We start from the raw sequence: 18,351 nt of genomic DNA on the forward strand, positions 1-18,351 counted from the left end.
AATCGAGAAGTTATTTTCATAAGAAGAGTAATTTAAACCAAAATATCTTGAACAAAGTAGAATTCTTGGACAGGAAGTGACAAGGATTAACTAACCTTCTCACTGCTCTCAGAACTACCCAGAGGCAGGACCCACTGTTGCCAGAGTCCAACTTCTTAAAAAATAAGCACCTGATAATGAGGAATCTGATGTATCATGCTATATTAGCAGAAGTAACATGATGGGATGGACTTTGCAATGCCTACAATAACAATGACTGGTACTTATAATATTTATTGTTTTCTTTTCTACTATCTTTGCTCTATGGACATAATACACCTCTGTTACACATGGCAGATAATACAAGCATAGCAAGGAAAAAAGACACAAAGAAAGCACCTCACTTAAAAGACTATCTGAGCTATTCTAAGCAAAAACCTAAGATCTATTAAGAAATAAACTTACTAATTTGATAAAAAAAATCTCTTTTGCTAAAGAGATAGTGTCTCTCAGATATACTGGGAGTACAATCACAGGATACATCATTTGGGGTTTTCAGAGTGTACACATGATAAAATAGAATATACAGTGATCTAAAAAGTATGGATTAAGAAGATAGTTTCTCTCTAACTACAGTTAGCTTCATACACTTTATTAGCCTAAGTATAAGACATCTCTGAATAAAAGCAAGTGGAAGAGACCAGCTAAAACCAAGAACACACTTGGACTGTCCTTTTCCCCAGAGAATGCCAGCTCAGATGGAATGTTGCTCCTTTACAAGCTCCAGCAGTAGATTCTGCTACCAAAGCTACTAATGCAGCCAAAGGTGTTCAGGATCCTCCTCAACAGTAGTGACAACACAACATGCCTGAAATATGATGGTAGGGACAGAGCTACCACCTACACCCCTCTTCAGTGCACTTGGTACTCCAAACCTCCAAGCTGCAGGATTTCAGGCTCATCCTGAATACAGCACTGGAGCTCAGTGGTCCCGAGAACCATGAGCCGAGCTCTAGGCAGGCTGCAGCACTGCTTGGTGGTCCTTTTCAGCAGAAGCAACCTGTGCCCACTTCCCTGCCTCTCAGCTAGTGATCTAGAAACCTGTATCAGGTAGCTACAACATTAATATGAGGTTTTTAAAGGCACTACATAACCACCACTTAAATGTCAGTGCCGGACAAAGCATCCCTTTAGATTTAAACCAGTCTGTTTACTGTTCCCCTGCAGCCTGTTTACACAGAATTATTTGGTTTTGCACTCTGGCTGCCCAACATAAGAACAGAACAACATTTAAAAAAATTCTCGACACTCATTAAGAACCGCTGCATGCATACATTTACTGACTTCTGAAGAAAATCTGATCTGACATTGCCTGTTGTGTCTTACTAATGCCTTGATCTCTGCCTCCCATTAGTCAGTAAAGTAACTCCATTCCCAAGAAGATTAGAAGCCTTACAGGAAATTAATTTCAGTTCTCCACATCCTCAATTACATAAAGATTTCAGATGACCTGCAACACCTGCCCATAAGACCATTCCCATTACTTAAGATTGTGCTGCTACTTTTTGTGCATTATTTTCTGCTGCGTTTCAGCTACCTCCCTTCAGCCGTTTTTTACGCTCAGCTGCTGTGTTTGGCCAAACTGGCAAGCCAGTAATACAAGCTTCCTGCCTTATTTCAACCAGAGAGGAAGCTGCTGTAGCTGACGTGTATTTCCACACATTCACTACTATGAGCAGTATCTTTAAAAAACGTAATACTATTTCATGAAAAGAACTTACGGATAAGACAAGGAGATTTTAAATTTTAAATCCTTGATTCAGGCCACGTCAAAATCAATAGTGTCCAACATAATTGCCAGATGATGGATTTCCACAACTCTTTGACAAACAAGTTCATGATTTTGATCTAGCTCCTAACAGACGGGATGCCATACCGCAAATCACTATTACAATTAACATCCTTCCAGGCAATTTCAGCATGCCTTTTCCATATGCACGCTCCCCAAAGGATCTTCCCTTATTTCTGGTTTGCATATTGCACATAACAGGAGTACAAATCACAGATAACAGGGTCAGACCCAATGGCCTCATCAGAGGAGCAGGAACAATGTACATTACCTATGGGAGGAAACAGATCACTGCAGGATATAGGACATACCTAGCACAGAGTATTGTCATTTTAAATATCTCTTGAAAGTAACAAGATCAGACAAGACTGAAGTACACAAGCCTAAGAAACTGAACTTTGTCCACTTTATCAGCTTTGAAATGCAGATAGGCATACAAAAAAAAAAAAAAAAAAAGCGAGTCATTTCATTGCAGCATGTTTATAGTGAATCACCTCGCTGACTGTAAAGAGGCTTGAAATGATCTCTTCCAAAGCCTTATAAAGACCGACTGACTTCTAAATCAAGCTGAATAGCATAGCTAAAAGTGAAAGAAATATGAAAACAGTATTCTGTAAAGATGGTCTGTGACTACTGATAAGAGAGATTCTAAAAACCTATTTATCATCCCCACTATTTGAACACAACAGAACTTTCCATGCAAGATGCCTGAACTTAGACACAGCAAATTTTAGCTAGCCATTCCACAGCTCCCATGGAGCAGGATTTTAGACTGTCTGGATCACACCTGTACGTAAAGCTGCCAAAAAGCCCTTACAGCTCTCCAAGAGCCTGAGCTTCTCTTGCATTTGCAGGATCATTGCCAAAAAGATGTTTCAGAGGTCCATCCCTTATCTATTACAGCCCCACAAAGCCTCCAACAGATGTATCTGCCAGAACCCCCTGCAGGCAGCCTCTCCTATAGCACAGCCACTGTAATTTTTGCCAAGAAACACACAATTTATCCTATTTTCCAGTGGCCTAAATAGATTACAGGTTCTCCCAAACACGTAGAAGCAGCAGAAGCAAATCTCAACATGACAGTAAGGCTACCTTCAGAGAGGACACAGGAAAGAGAGAAATGAAGGCAATACGACTCTAAGGTTGACCCCGAAACTTGTAGGAGCTCTACAGTTTGAAAAATAGAAGTTTAAAAATTAAAAATTATGGAAGTGTACACACAATGACGTTTCAAAAAGAAGTTTCAATACAAACCAGGTTTGAGGAAGTTCTGTGCAGGAGGAAGCTACGTACATAGGCACAACAAAAAAAGGTTCACTATGAGTGTTTCTGTCCCTTTTTTTTTTTTTTTTTAAATACAACAGAAACAGTATTTGTCAACGTTCTATTATTTCATACATGAAGTCCATTTTAATTAAAAATACATATATCTCCAAAATCTTGCAAATCAAGCAACTGGATTTAGTTCCCAAAAGAGAGTGAAAAGGAAATCACCAATTTGTCTTACAACAATTTTCTTTCCCAAGAAAAAACTCTTTTTTTTTTTTTTGTAATACAAAAAACAGAAGAGGAGAAAAAAAGAACCAGTCTTTTCATACCAACAGAAAAAAGCTCAGAGGAAAAAATCCAGTTTCTTGAAATCTGAATGGAAATCATGCCAACTATTTTCATTAAAACATAGTAACACTTACTCTCCTAGACTTCGGTCACAAAACGTAAATGCGTTTCAGGAAGGAAAAAGAAATCAGTTATAGTAAAAGAAATTACAGTGCAACAAGAATAATATTAGTGGGTTGTACAGTAAATTATACCAGGATTGTTTGGTATCCCACTGATTAATTGATGTTTTCAAAAAACTTTAAAAATAATTATAGTACTTCTCATGCTCTGTAGGTAAGCATCTATACCTAAATTTGCAGAATAAATAAATAATGAATATAGCATAAAGCACTTTTTACACTTGTATTTTTAAATGCAACAAAACCAGTACAAATAATAAATTTATGTGTATTATTACATTTTTCAGTCTGTGAAAAGATGTGTGCTCACCTCATCTTCCATATACATTTAATACCAGTATCAGTGATAAACAGGTAAACAGAGAGAAACAACACTCCCAGCAACCATGAAACCCAACTGCTTCTATTATCTCTCTTGAACAAAGACCCGAATAAAATAGGAAGCCGGCTAACACGCCCTAAACAGCAAAGACTCCTTACTGAGAGTGGACAATCAATGGTGAATCCCAAGTAGTCACTATTTCCACGAGGATCACTAGGCTTTCATTCCACAGAGCTCAAATTTGGAAGTTTTTAGCAAATGCACCCCTCAGTGAGTCCTAAATGCCAGGCAGAACCTAAGAAAGTGCCTGCAAACTGTATGGGACTTTGTACACAATGGTCATTATCACAAACTTCACATGGTAACAAACAGCACCTCAAAGTGAAGAGTGTTTAAGACTGTTCAAACGCCTATCAGGAAGTCATAGAATAACAGAATGGTCTGGGTTGGAAGGGACCTTTAAAGATCATCTAGTCCAATCCCTGGGCCATGGGCAGGGACATCTTTCACTAGATTAGATTGCTCAACAACCATCATCTGGCCACCGGTAAGAGCTAGGAGTCACCACAACCTTTATGGGAAGATGAAAGCAAGACTGGAAAAGATCAAGGAAGTCTGAGCTCTACAGACTAAACTATTTGACTGTGATCCCTCTCAGAAACAGAATCTGAAAAGGGGGGAAGAGGCTCATTCATCACTTACGCATGGCCCTGCAACCACACAAAGGAAGCTGGCTGGCATTTATTTATATGAAGAGGAAGCACTAGCAATCTGAAACAAAAGTAGACCCAATATTTAGGATTAGATTATACAAAAGATGCTTGCTTCCAGATCATAGTTTGCCAAATAAAACTACTCCAGAATTCTTTGAATCTAACAGCAATCATAACCGAAACTCAAAAAATACTTGTTAGATTGCTGAACTGACCCAGCTCTTACATGTTTGAAAAGTGGCATCTTGCAGCAGAGTAGCAAACTTAATTGTCATTTTTGCAGAGGATGACAAGAGGTGTTTCGGGATTTGAAGTTCAGTTTTACATAAGCTTTATATAGTTTGCAATATTATTCAGAGATAAGACTGTACTAATGGAGTCTCCTTGATACTGACAAAGTTCTTCCATTCTCAGTCTAAGCAACATAGACACCAGTGTGTATTAGTTCACATACAGTGCACCATCTTAAGTATTTTTCTTTTTGTTACCAATATTGCAATTATTCTGCAGTAAGTCTCATATTTTTAGTGGGAATTTGTTTTAAAAAAAAAAAAAAAAAAAAAAAGCCTTTGTCAGAAACATTCACAGTATCAGCACCAAAACAAAGATGAATAAATGAAAGAAATTAGATGGCTGATCAAAGTTAAAACAACTCTATTTCAACTACTAACATTACATTAGAAGTAATTAAAATGGGTATTCCAAAGTTAAACCACCTTATATGCTCACCTCTTTCTGATCAACCTGAAGTGCTGATTTTAAAATATCTCTAAGCTGTGTTAATTGTCGTCTTTCCTCATCTTGTGCTTGTTTAATCTTGAATGAAGAAAAACACAGGTTAAAAATAACATTATTCTTTTCAACACAGTTCTTCCAAACTTGCTACTGAATTGGTTCATTTTTCTGAGAGATGTTCAGCAAGAATGAAAACACAAAGAGAAAAGATAATGTGATCAGTTTATTTTCCTTTATATGTCCAGAAAACTTGATAATGGCTAGGATGTTGCTGGCTTAAGACTTTGATATTGCCTCACACTGTTTTTACCTCCTTGTGTTTAATTTGAAACCATGTTATTTTCCACTTAGTCAGTACACATTTTAGAGCAAAGGCTGTTTTCCTAACATTTTTACACAGTGAGGTCCTGAACTAAAACTAAGGCTTCTGGATATGGTATTAAACCAAAATTTTACTCAAAAATCTACTCAAAATCTTAAAATGCTGACTATTAAAACAGTCAGCCAACCTGAACCAAAATGATCACAGTTCTACTATAAAAAACTGTTTACAACACAAATGTGAAAGGTTGCTACTCACTGTATAAAGATCTGTGGAGAGTGTCTCAATTGAAGGCTTGAGACTTTCAACTGCTTTTAACCCATCCTGAAAGAAACTTAAAAACAAAAAGCAAACTTATTAAATTTTACTTTGTATTTTCTATTTAAAACATTGCCAAAGGAAGGTGTGCATATTATTATGCCATGCCATAAATTTCAAAACATTAAACATTTTTTTTTATGCATCTTTGACAGATCCACCTCTTTATTCCCACCATAGCTTATTCTAACATGCAAAATCCCCAATTAGATTCAGAACTGCCACAATCCACTGCCACATAAGTTTTCCTCATTCTCACCTTAAACACAGGTTCTCATCCCACTTTTTGAAGGCCCAGAACAAGCAAGATTCATCTGTAGAACAGCAAAAAAGCTCTAGCAGATGCAAAATAATCGTGGCTTCTTGGAGCCCAATAATTTAATGTCTGATGCCATCTTCTTACTAAAGGAAAACCCCTTTGTTTCCCAAGCATTAATTATGGCCTATATGCAAACTGAATAGGAGACATATTACAGTATCATATGTATTTTTGTATTGGCACAGTAATGTAATCTATGCCAAGTATTCCAGGTCTTAAAAAAAAAAAAAAAAAAGTGAGATTTGAAAAATAAATTTAAAGAAACCACAAGTGCACACACATTTGATTAAAAATTGCTGCACCATTTGCAACAGAAGTATTTTCACTCTGGGAAGCAGACATGAAAGTGACAACACAACACAGCATTTATGTTGTTGAAACTTTATTAAATGGACAGAGCAGATGGTGAATCTGATTTTAAAAGCGACATAGCTATATAAGGAAAAAACCTACATAGATGCAGACTGGTCTTTTAAGATGAAAACTTACTATTTTAACAGGTTAACAGCAGCTTTTTCAAGTTTATAGCTATGACTTTACTGCTATATTATTGTTCCGTAAGACTACCATAAAAAAAGTACATAATTCTAATGAGAGCTTCATGTTTTATTACTGAGTCCTCCAATTAATTAGAAAAAAATGATTCTTTCAATATAGTTTTATTCCACTGCTTATGCAATTTATTTTTCATGAGCACACAATTAATTTAGATCATTGCTAGATACACTCAAAAAAGCCCGTCAAAACTAATGGACCACTAAGTAATAGACCAAACTAATAGCTCTGTTTCAAGAGTAGTTTATGAAATACGCCAAATTATTGTGCGTCACTCCTTTGGAACAGACAATTATATTCTATGGTACTAGCTCAACCTCATTACATGTTTTGGAATACAGTACAAAATCAATGACTAATCTATGAAAAAAGCAATTTGTCAAAAGACATCAGCAAGAACGGCTGAATCTTACATTTATTTTGGAAAATTTAAAAAAGTGTTATGATGATGTCAAATGTTTAAAACAAAATATTGCTCCAGTTATTGTGTAGTTATAAAAAAACTAAAACATACTTGCACTGAGCATGAAAATACTTGATCAAGTTCTGAAGCAAGTCCACTCCTTTTTTAATCTTGATTTCATTGACTTTCAGCAGGTACTGTTAAAACAGTAATTCACAAAAGAAACTAATTATTACTGTTACAGTATTTTTTAACATTTTATTTTCAGCTATATTTCAACAAGCTTTAACAGCTGCAGCTTTAGAAGACCCAAAAGAGAACACATCAAACAATGTCTTCAAGGGTTAATCACACAAAAGCAATTGTTGTCACCACTGATTTTTGATACCCTGTGGGGATACTTCACTATGATTAGTTCAAATTGTTAAAACAGCCTTCATGGCTCCTAGTGGAAGCCTGTGTTAAAAGAAGCATAGAAGAGGTTGTGTAGTAAATTTAGGAACCCATTCTTAAACCTAGCAGCCCATCTAGGTATCTGCCTCACTAGTTGTTAAATTCATTGCTAAATAGATGTCATTGAGAAAGAAAGCAGTTTACTCAAAAAAAGTGAGGGATTATTTTAAGCATTTTTAAAATCTGCCTTCTGATTTTATCGTTACCTCTATCAATTCCTTATACACAGTAATTACAGCAAATTACAGTTTAGCAAGACATATTTTAAATTTACTGTCAAGCTAAAAAAAAAAAAAAAAAAAGTGTAATTAGTGTCCTTTTGCATAAGACACAATCAAAGTCCACATTAAGTGACAGCTCCTCCCCTTAATGCCATAGCATGAAAGATGTCAGTCATGCAAGCAGAAGTTAGAGGCTGACCAAATATTTACAGAAGCCTTTAACTGCCCATCAAATGACAATTTTTAACCCCTGCTTAGACAGTGACCTCCAAGCAAATGAATGAACATCTTCTTAGCAATGCTCTAATGCATCTGGTTTTCCCCTATCCGCAGTACACCCTCAGTGTTTTAAACCCACTGAAATAAGGTAGTATCCAAGTGCCAGTTTTCGATGTTGCAGCTTTTTACACTGGTTCAGGTGAACAGATGATTAGCCTAAATGTAGACATGTGCACTGGATAGTATTCAATTAGAAGAATCACCTCTCTAACTCCTGTTAATTTAAAATGTAGCTCTAGGCATCTGGTATTCAGTTCACTTTCACAATTTATAGAGAACTAGCTTGTACTTATGATACAACTTCAATATGTCACACTTCTGATTTACTAACAAAATCAAAACAAAGTCCGCTTTTAAGACTATTCAGAGGTAACTGAGTTTAAACTTCTTCTCCCCCAAATCAGAAGAATACAGGATACACTTCAGCTATTCCACATTTAAGGTAACTTGATTCAATTTCACAGACTTCACCCTGCATTTTACTATCACTACAACTGACTAAAGTGAACTCCTCCTATGCTGTGACACAGGAAGAGAGAAGCATCTGTTCCTGGTTGTTTTTTAGGAAGGATACAGATGGGCAATTAGCTGGCAACATCCATATGTTTATTGGGTACTCAAATCCCTTCATCAGTTTTGAATATTTTAGTCTGACTCCGTATAGGAATGTGAAGCTTTCCTACTAAGTATCAGTGCATGCAGTTACTAAAAGTGGTATTCTGGACAACTGCTATTAAGCTATGTTGGCATATGAGTGAAATTAGCTCTAATCATCATAGTAAAAACAGAAGAAACACCCGTGGTGTATTTTGAGTCAACGCATAGAAAGAATGAACACAGCAACTTGAATTCCAAACCACGGAACCTGACATGCCCTTAAACGAACTGAACCAAAAATATTCACATCAGATTTAATATACTGCAAAATCACAAAGATTTCTAAGTAGAAACATTCTGAAACATCTTGAAAGACAACTGGATTCCATCCTTAGCACTTTTTTTTTCAGCACCAGCCCAACAGTGTGCTAGACTTGAGTCTCTCCTCATAATAACGCAACAGCTGTCAGCGTAGGGAACAATTCAGAGTATGATCTGGGGCTTAAAATAACTTACAATGAAGTAGGAGTGTAAAGGCTTACTTATTATCATCTCTCAGTCTTTAATTGAGCTTTGCATTATTTATTTTTTCTACAACTTACTTGCTAAGTGAAATTAGAAAAGATCTAAATTCCCTGCAGAGTTAGCACATCAGGATAAAAAAAAAGTGCTTTAGCAAATGGAGTCCACTAATAACTTAGCATTTTCCTTTAACATCACAGTTGCCATTAAACAATTTTGGTTTACAAAATTTTCCTAAAAATATTAGCAGAACAATATGAATTTCACGTTAAGTCTTACCTCACACATCTGTAACTGGAAGAACCTTCTTTCTTTCTCCATTTCTTCTGCAATTTCAGCTCCACTTATTTCTGTACGGATCATCCCATGCAGCTTAGCATGCTCTTTTTTCTCCTTCTCTATTTTTGTACTATAAGGCAAAGAATCAGTCAATGAAGTGAGAAATCCACAGCCTCTCAGGAAATCTGATTATTCACAAAGTCTACTGACAGATGCAAAGCCAAACTCTTGTAGCTTTGCATATGACTTACTTCCAGATGACATTTCGTTTGAAATTTGACAATGACTAAAGATCAGCAATGACATACAGTAGCTGAAATTTAATTCAATCATCTGTTAAAATAATGTCCTGACAGATATTCCAAAAGAAGATACAAGAGGAAGATACTAAGTTCTTGCATTGAAGAAAAAAAATCCAGAAACAAAATAATGAATTTTAATTGAAAACGTAGGGGGATGTTTAATCCCAACTGACCAAACACTGGTTAACAGAGTTCAATTATGTCACCAGTTTTATTGAGTCTTGCCTGTCATCAAGTCATCTTCTATATATACAGGGTTTCCTAAGCCAAAATCACATTTGCCATCTCTACTTGCTACTGAGCCAGTTGGCACTGGGAATGCCGGCCAGCCGGCTGTGTTGCAGACTTCAAAGTCTGCTAGACCAGCTGTCCTAATTCCCTAAAAGTTTCCATGAACATTTTCCAAGAGCTCTGAATAAAACAAGTTCTCCTGCAGAATGTAAATGAATAACCAATGCCTACCATACAGTATAACTCCCTTAAACACACTTGTGCATTTGTTACAGCTATTCTACATATTATTCCGAAAGGCGGTAGCATAATTATACTACACAGTTAGACAAGCCTAATATGAAAAAAGATTATTAATAACAGAAAATACATGAGGGTATTTACTTTTTAGAGAAATACTTTTAGTTTGCCACTTGCACTGTTTAGAAGCTGAAAATTCTGGAAAAAGTTTCCTGAGGAAATGCTATACTGCTTTTGAACAAGAGGAAGCATTATACGGGAAGCAGATGAGAGGAACAAATAACACATGCACTGTCGTACCTCCTCTTGGGCAGTCAAGTGTCTCTCAGCTCTCTCTCTGAAAAGATGACATGTCTCAAGTGCTCTCTTAACCTGATGTTAACATTACCGTAACAGCTTATGGGAAAATGTCCTAGATGGTCTAAGGACTTCCAGTCAACAACATATTCTGTGCTTATACTTCTCAAGAATGAGGAACTGCCTCCTCTTACACCTCAAGCAGCAAGCGAAAACTAGAATTAATTCCATTAATCCCATCCTGTAACATTCCCACAGGGAAACATTTTGAACAGCAATTCAAAAAGCCGCACTGTGCTCTCCGTTCTGGCAGGCACGGCAGAGCCAGCCCCATGGAGTATTCCAGCTGCCAGCACATCCAGCCAGCACTACGCTCCTTCTCAGCCCGTCATGTCCCCCCAGAAGCAGACATTCGGAGGGAAGCTCCTCTCCTTTGAAATAAATATTCTGAAAACCTTCACTCACCTGAATAAAAACTCCAGATTCCAGAATGTTCTGTTTTCATCAAAATAAGTCTGTACTCTTACCCACTTACTGCCAGTTATGCCATTTTGTAGCCACAGAATACAGAGTCCAAACACAAGAATTAACAAGACATCAACAGTGAACAAGGAAGATAAACCATTACAAAAAGATTCATAGAAAATGACAAATACGCAGCTCCTCTCTAGCAGACGCACTAGGGAGAGTTTACATTATTTCATACTTGATAGTTCTAAAAAAGTCGAACCTCAGAGCAAAGATCCAGGATGTTTTTAGTTCTCTCAATTTCCACATTAATCTAACAATTCATGAGGCCAGAGAATTCACTGAAACGTGAGTCAAGCCTAATAACTATCAATTGCTATTGTACTGTATTTTCATTGTTTACAGAGAACAATACTTGAACATAGGAAGACATAACCACCTCCAAAATTTTAAGAGCTTATTAGCATGTCATAAGGTGTCTCTAAATGCTAGTTAAACCAAAAGACAACTAAAACTGCCAGAGTCAAACATTATGCACAATATTACAGCATACATTGTTTTGAGAAATTGAATTCCTTTTAAAAAGCGAACTAGATTTCAGTGAAAGAGTCCTTTCTACTCTTTAAAGGATAAAACATACTCCACAGGCAAAAAGTAGTTAAACCAAGACTAAAGCATACCAGCATCTACCAAGTAATTCATAGATATAAGACATCCTTGAAGCCGTTTGCTGGAGCTTAAGGCTCCGTGGCTTCAAAAACTTCAGAGATACTTAAAAAAAACCCCAAACCATCTCTTGGTGACAAGTACCAGAGATACATGATGGTGCATTTCACATTCGCATTTCCTTATTATTTATGCTTTTAGTCTCTAACTATGTTTTCAGCTTTGTAATCCAGAATTTGACCTGTTGTTTTGCTACAGTAACATGCTACGACCTATCTGACTGATACTACAGGGTACTTTGTTTCTAGGGAAACAAACCAATCATGTACAGCAGTGTTGCATGCAAATCTGAGTGCTAAAGGTTGGCCATGTTTCCTATCCAAGTGCAAGGGTCAGCTCAGCTTCCAGTGTCACTCTACTATGACATTAACCAAATCCTTCTGGCAAAGACAGTTCTATGATGTACTGCTGTGGGATTTCCAAATATTGCAGGGTATTCAGGTTTTCCAGACAAATCAATTAAGCAAAATTAGTAAGAAAATTGGGCAAACTAGAAAAATCCTCTAGAAGCAGTAAGAAGGAAGCAGATGTTTTGTGAAGCTGCTGTTCTTGAAGTGCATGCAGCACGTATCACATACATAGATTTTGCTGACTAGGATTAAAATCTGAGCACACTTCAGTCCATTTACAATGTAGCTACACATGACTAATACACAGTGAGCTCAGATTTGTGTAACAGACAAGTAACGCTGAAATACAGGATGAAGAATTACAACAGAAAAGTTGATCAGATACAAAATAAATAGTCTTGCCCATTCAGCTTCCACTATATGACTATTTTTACAGCTTCAATTTGAAATACAACTGTTTTTCAATATAAATTTTAATTTGTATTTCAAAAAAATCAATTCTGTCATACAGATCATGGTATAAATAAACATCAAAGTAGGGATTTTTATTTTTTTAAACTTTAAAAAGGACAGGACCTATTTTACTGTTTAACACACCAAAGACTGGTATTTATTTTCAGCCCGCAGACAAGGGTAAACAACTAGAACACCCTTTATACATGCAACAGTAGTGAACTGGCTGGCTGGGCAGCAACTCTGTCTTTCTTCCTCTCCTTCCCCATACACAAGTAAGCAAGGCTGAGTCTGGGTACATCTATGAGAAGGTGCAGAGACCAGGAACAGCACCTGGAAGGCACAGACTTGAACAGGAAGCACTCTGGAAAACGGAGTGCTCCCAAGCGCTATCGTATTTTATCCTACTGTCTGTCACGGCTGACAGTAAAGCACGACTCTCTTATCACCCAAGTCTTGAATGGAGAAGTCATCTTTTCCCTTTGGAAATGTTGGAAAGCTTTTCCCTTTCACTCATCCTGCACTGGAGGATGGGTAAGAGGGCAGAATGAGCAAAACATGTCCAGATCTTTCTATTATCTCATCCATAATAGCTGCAGATTCATTCAGAGCTTTCTCCATTTCATTTGCAGGTAATCTCTTTCAAAATAAAAATACTTAATATGAAATCTCAGGCTCAAAGCAGAGTATTGTGGGTGTTGTTTTCCTGGACTTTAGTGAAGACTTTGACACCGTTTCCCACAGCATTCTCCTGCAGAAGCTGGCTGCTCATGGCTTGGATGGGTCCACTCTTTGCTGGGTAAAAAACTGGCTGGATGGCCAAGCCCAGAGAGTTGTGGTGAATGGAGTTAAATCCAGTTGGCGGCTGGTCACAAGTGGTGTTCCCCAGGGCTCAGTACTGGGGCCAGTTCTCTTTAATATCTTTATCAGTGATTTGGACAAGGAGATTGAGGGCACCCTCAGTAAGTTTGCAGACAACACCAAGTTGGGCGGGAATGTTGATCTGCTTGGGGGTAGGAAGGCTCTACAGAGGGGTCTGGACAGGCTGGATCGATGGGCTGAGGATAACTGTATGAGGTTCAACAAGGCCACGTGCCGGGTCCTGCACTTGGGTCACAACAACCCCACGCAGCGCTACAGGCTTGGGGAAGAGTGGCTGGAAAGTTGCCTGGCGGAAAAGGACGATGTATTGGTCAACAGCCAGCTGAATATGAGCCGGCAGTGTGCCCAGGTGGCCAAGAAGGCCAAGGGCATCCTGGCCTGTATCAGAAATAGTGTGGCCAGCAGGACTAGGGAAGTCATCGTCCCCCTGTACTCAGCACTGGTGAGGCCGCACCTTGAGTACTGTGTTCAGTTTTGGGCCCCTCACTACAAGAAAGACATTGAGGTGCTGGAGCGTGTCCAGAGAAGGGCAACGAAGCTGGTGAAGGGTCTAGAGCACAAGTCTTATGAGGAGCGGCTGAGGGAACTGGGGTGGTTTAGCCTGGAGAAAAGGAGGCTGAGGGGAGACCTTGTTGCTCTCTACAACTACCTGAAAGGAGGCTGTAGTGAGGTGGGGGTCCGTCTCTTCTCCCAAGTAACAAGCGATAGGATGGGAGGAAACGGCCTCAAGTGGCACCAGGGGAGGTTTAGGTTGGATATTAGGAAAAATTTCTTCACCGAAAGGGTTGTCAAGCACTGGAACAGGCTGCCCAGGGAAGTGGTTGAGTCACCACCCCTGGAAGTATTTAAAAGCTGTGTAGAAGTGGTGCTTAGGGACATGGTTTAGTGGCGGACTTGTCAGTGTCAGGTTTGCGGTTGGACTCAATGATCTTACAGGTCTTTTCCAACCTAAATGTTTCCAGTACTCTATTCTATGATTCTACATTGAAGCTACCTTGTTTAGCACTTTCATTCTGCCACTGTTTTCAAGATGTGACCTCCACTTTGTCTTATGTACATGCTTTAAAAGGAAACATGGCAGAAATATCTACGATCTATGAATATCAATAATCTACTGAGTCAAGTTAGAGCTCTGAAGAAGTAATTTGGGAAGAGCTTGCAGAATTTTCAGATAATTTTTTTTATATATTGTTTAAATATATAAACAGTTTCCAAATATATAAACAGTTTACCAAACTGGAAACATCATTACTTAATCAAATAGCTAGGCAGACATCTTCATAGAAGACTGTAATAAGAATTTGTTCATTCTTCCATTGACTTCAAATGGTTCAGAAACAAATCATTAATGATAGAGTTCTACCTAGATAAGAGTGCTTGCGTTTCTGCACAGTAACATAATGCACCTCAGCCTACTGCCTTGATCTTATAATCCCATAAGCACATTCAAACAACTTGTTCTCTTCACTCAGTTGTGCATAACAGACCTCATGCCCGGCTTTTAAAAGGAGAATGGCAAAGAAGGAGAGGGAGCCAGCCTTCCCAGGAAAAGCTTGTTAGTTTCATTAAGCATTTATGTTTCATGGCATTAGCACAACACTTATTAGTAGAGGACTTCTGAAGATAATATATATTTACAGGCCTAAAAATGAGACACCTTTACTTAAAAAAGTAACATTTCTTTCTTTTCAGGAAAGACAGGTTTATGTCTGGAATACAGAATGCTCAGCTAAAAAATGAGTAAATAATATGCTTCAGTAAGTTTATGCTTCTATTTCCTGTGCAAAATTGATACAGTGTCTTTACCTCAAAATCTACCACAACAGGACCCATTAAACTGAAGAATGTGGGTGAAACCTGGCTCACTGCCTTGTTGAATACGGTCTGCCTGCTGGGAGAATGAGCAGTTTTCATGACATGTGTACTCCTTCCCCATATGCTCCCCCAGCGTGTCTGCCATTAGTGTTTAAGTACATGGGGGAAAGAAACCACCTCATAACAGAAAGAGCCCAGTCTGCACCAATTCTACCCAAAGGACACAGACTAGTCCCACTGCGGTGCTGTAGTGGCAGGCAGCATCAACCACCTCTTATATGGGAAACAAAGACTGTAATGGAGGTCCTAGAGAAACGCACTGCTTTTAACTACTTTAAAGCTTTAAAAGTATTTTAAAATCTTTATGGCTTCAATTGAAGTGTGTTAATGACTGATGGTGAGAAAAGATTAATTATTCATGAATGTCACCTCAGGATGTACCCAATTTTTAATTGAGGTAGGCTGGCATAAAGCTATGGGTTACTTGCTCCTTTTAGTCCCTTATTCAACAACAGTCCCAGGGTATAAAAAAAAATAAATGGATCCAGCCTCCCTGAGTTATTTCAGCTAAGGTGCTCTTCAGGAAAATACTCCAAGAAGTTAGGTAGCTACAGGGTGAAGAAGTTGCATAATAATCAACATTGATGGACAGTGATCCAAGAGCGTAAGAATGGATCTTAATATCACTGTCCCACACAAGACTAGATACATGGCACTTTTTAAACACACTTAATTACATACAGAGCTTGAAGTAGCAGCTCAGAAATTGTTACAGGGAAAAAGCAAAACAAATGCCATTTTTTAATTAACTGAATTTCTTTTGAAACAGGTCACACCTGCGTATTTTAGCACCTGATATGTCATCACACAGGTGCAAGTAAGAGAGATGAGATATTGAGGCAAATAAGCTCCGATTCTTCCCTATAAAGACAGCCTATCAAGACAGAAATCAGGATGAAGACACTGTCACTTCTTCATACACTAGAAAAATACCACTTTGATATCTGGCACTTAGCTTCACAGGTCTGTACTTGTGACTAGGAAATGCAGATGAACGGTATGATTTTAAGCATGTGATACAGAGGGATACACAGAGAAAGAGCAGCCTAGCTGCCTTGAATGGTTTGTTAACACAAAGGGAAAAGAAAAAGAAAGGAGAAAAAAAAAAGAATAAAAAGAGATACTCACATATTTGAAGAAGCATCACTGGAAAAGATAGCTAACTAAGCATAAACCTAGGACTGGTTTTAGGCGCAGTCCAAACAAGGAGTCATCTAAGGTAACAGATTGAAGAAGGCTGAGCAAACCTCTGGTTATCAACACCTACATCCACCATCCCACTCCAGCAACACAAGCTGTAGGTGAGACTGAGATTAGTTCTCCCAGTCTCTTTGCCCTTTTTGTTAAGACAGAGACTGAAGATATTACAACAAAGAAATCCAATTAGTGATTAAGAATTCTTGAGATGACTCTGCATCCACCCACTGCTACAGATGACCAAAATGCACAGCTATAAGGAAGTTCAGATCCATTTGGGAGAGCCACAGAATCAAAACAGTTATTATCTCAAGAAACCTCAGTGGCATGTATAATAACAACCCAGAAAAACCTCACTGTTTTCCTATGTCCAAAATTTAGTAGATGATAAAGCTGACCTGAACAGATTCAGGCTCAAATTAATATTCTCACCCTAGCTTCAAAATCACATCATTAAACTTCCCGTCTCAGATTTGTAAAGACCAACACCCAATGACAGCTGGCAACATCTCAACTTATCTGGGAACTGATCATACGCACAAGAGGGCCTGACAAATCCCGCAGTCCTACTGCAGGGGCAGGGGTCTCAGAGAAGTTGCAGTCTGAATTTAACTCAACAGAACTATGGAAAAGTGGCCTGCTCCTTGGTAGAAGTGCAGCTTGCACTGAAAAACAGTATTCCCTGACTGCCAAATGTAAGCCACAGTAACTAATGTCTGCTGTTGTAAAACAACCACAAGAAAAAAAGGAAGGAAAAAACCAAACCAACCCAAAACCAAAACCCCCTTGTTTTAAAGAATTTTCCTGTACACAGAATTCCCAGGCTCCCTATCCCAAGCCTCAAGCAGATGATCCTTTGGTCTTGATCAAAGTGAAGAGTCCAACAGGCTAGACTAAGAGCTTTAAACTCCAGAACATTGATGTGGAGCTTTCATCCAACCACTTAAAAAAAAACTAGAGCACACAGGAATTGTACCAGCCCATCACCTGAAAATATCACTGCAAATGGTAATGGATCTGAAAGAATTTCCTGATGAACATGTGCTACCTTCAGTTTTTCCATGTTGAATAACCTGACATGTAAATGGCTTAGAAATAAGCATTGTCAAGGAGGTGTGCTTCATTTGTTAAAAAATCTTGCAGAAACTACAGAGGTAACTTGGAAAGAGGTATCTCCTTACAATGGAAAAAGAAACCTGTTTCAGATCAAAACCTAATTGTCTTATTTGAAAGCAAAGTCATAAAGCAGGCTTTCTAAAGGACTGTTGGTTAAAAGGAAAAAACCATAATTTCATTATATCATACAAGCAGCATTGGACTCAATTCCACAGACAGAAAATAAACACAATATCAACATCACATTTTCAGGTCCTTAATGCACTAACATACATACTAATGTTTCCAGGTATCTACTGTCCTTAAACTCAAATGAGAATCCCCAAATATACAGATTCAAATACATTTTCTATGGTTATTTTTACTTCTGAAGCATTTAACTAAGTTAAAAAAAAAAAGAAAATATTCCTGGAGTACCTGACTCTGAAACAGACTACCTGCTCTGACCAAACTGAGGATCAAAGTACAAATCTTTACATCACTGCCAACATTCATCCTAGTGAATATTCTACCAGAAATTCCAAAAGCATCAGAGATCTTGGTCCAGTAGTAACAGTGTTCTTGATATATGTCCCAGCAGTGTGCAAATGTATTTTAAGTTCTTCACAT

The 18,351-nt window shown here is 38.0% G+C and overlaps 1 protein-coding gene across 12 annotated transcripts in view; it reads right to left on the reverse strand.

Annotated features, from left to right (window-relative positions):
* ASAP2 (ArfGAP with SH3 domain, ankyrin repeat and PH domain 2) overlaps positions 1-18,351 on the reverse strand; it is a 94,267-nt gene that overhangs the window by 34,385 nt on the left and 41,531 nt on the right. For 8 of the 12 annotated variants that reach the window (XM_030037003.2, XM_030036998.1, XM_030037005.1 and 5 more), the window contains exons 6-10: positions 9,606-9,735; positions 7,366-7,451; positions 5,918-5,993; positions 5,332-5,418; positions 3,520-3,528 (exon numbers count right to left, since the gene is read on the reverse strand). In XM_030037003.2, the coding sequence (XP_029892863.1) occupies positions 3,520-3,528; positions 5,332-5,418; positions 5,918-5,993; positions 7,366-7,451; positions 9,606-9,735 (388 nt within the window). The remainder of the gene's footprint in view (positions 1-3,519; positions 3,529-5,331; positions 5,419-5,917; positions 5,994-7,365; positions 7,452-9,605; positions 9,736-18,351) is intronic. The other 4 variants (XM_030037004.2, XM_030037001.1, XM_030036999.1 and 1 more) reach the window with 1 other exon arrangement.

This window comes from Aquila chrysaetos, chromosome 15 (assembly GCF_900496995.4).
Source record: "Aquila chrysaetos chrysaetos chromosome 15, bAquChr1.4, whole genome shotgun sequence".
Taxonomy (NCBI): domain Eukaryota; kingdom Metazoa; phylum Chordata; class Aves; order Accipitriformes; family Accipitridae; genus Aquila; species Aquila chrysaetos.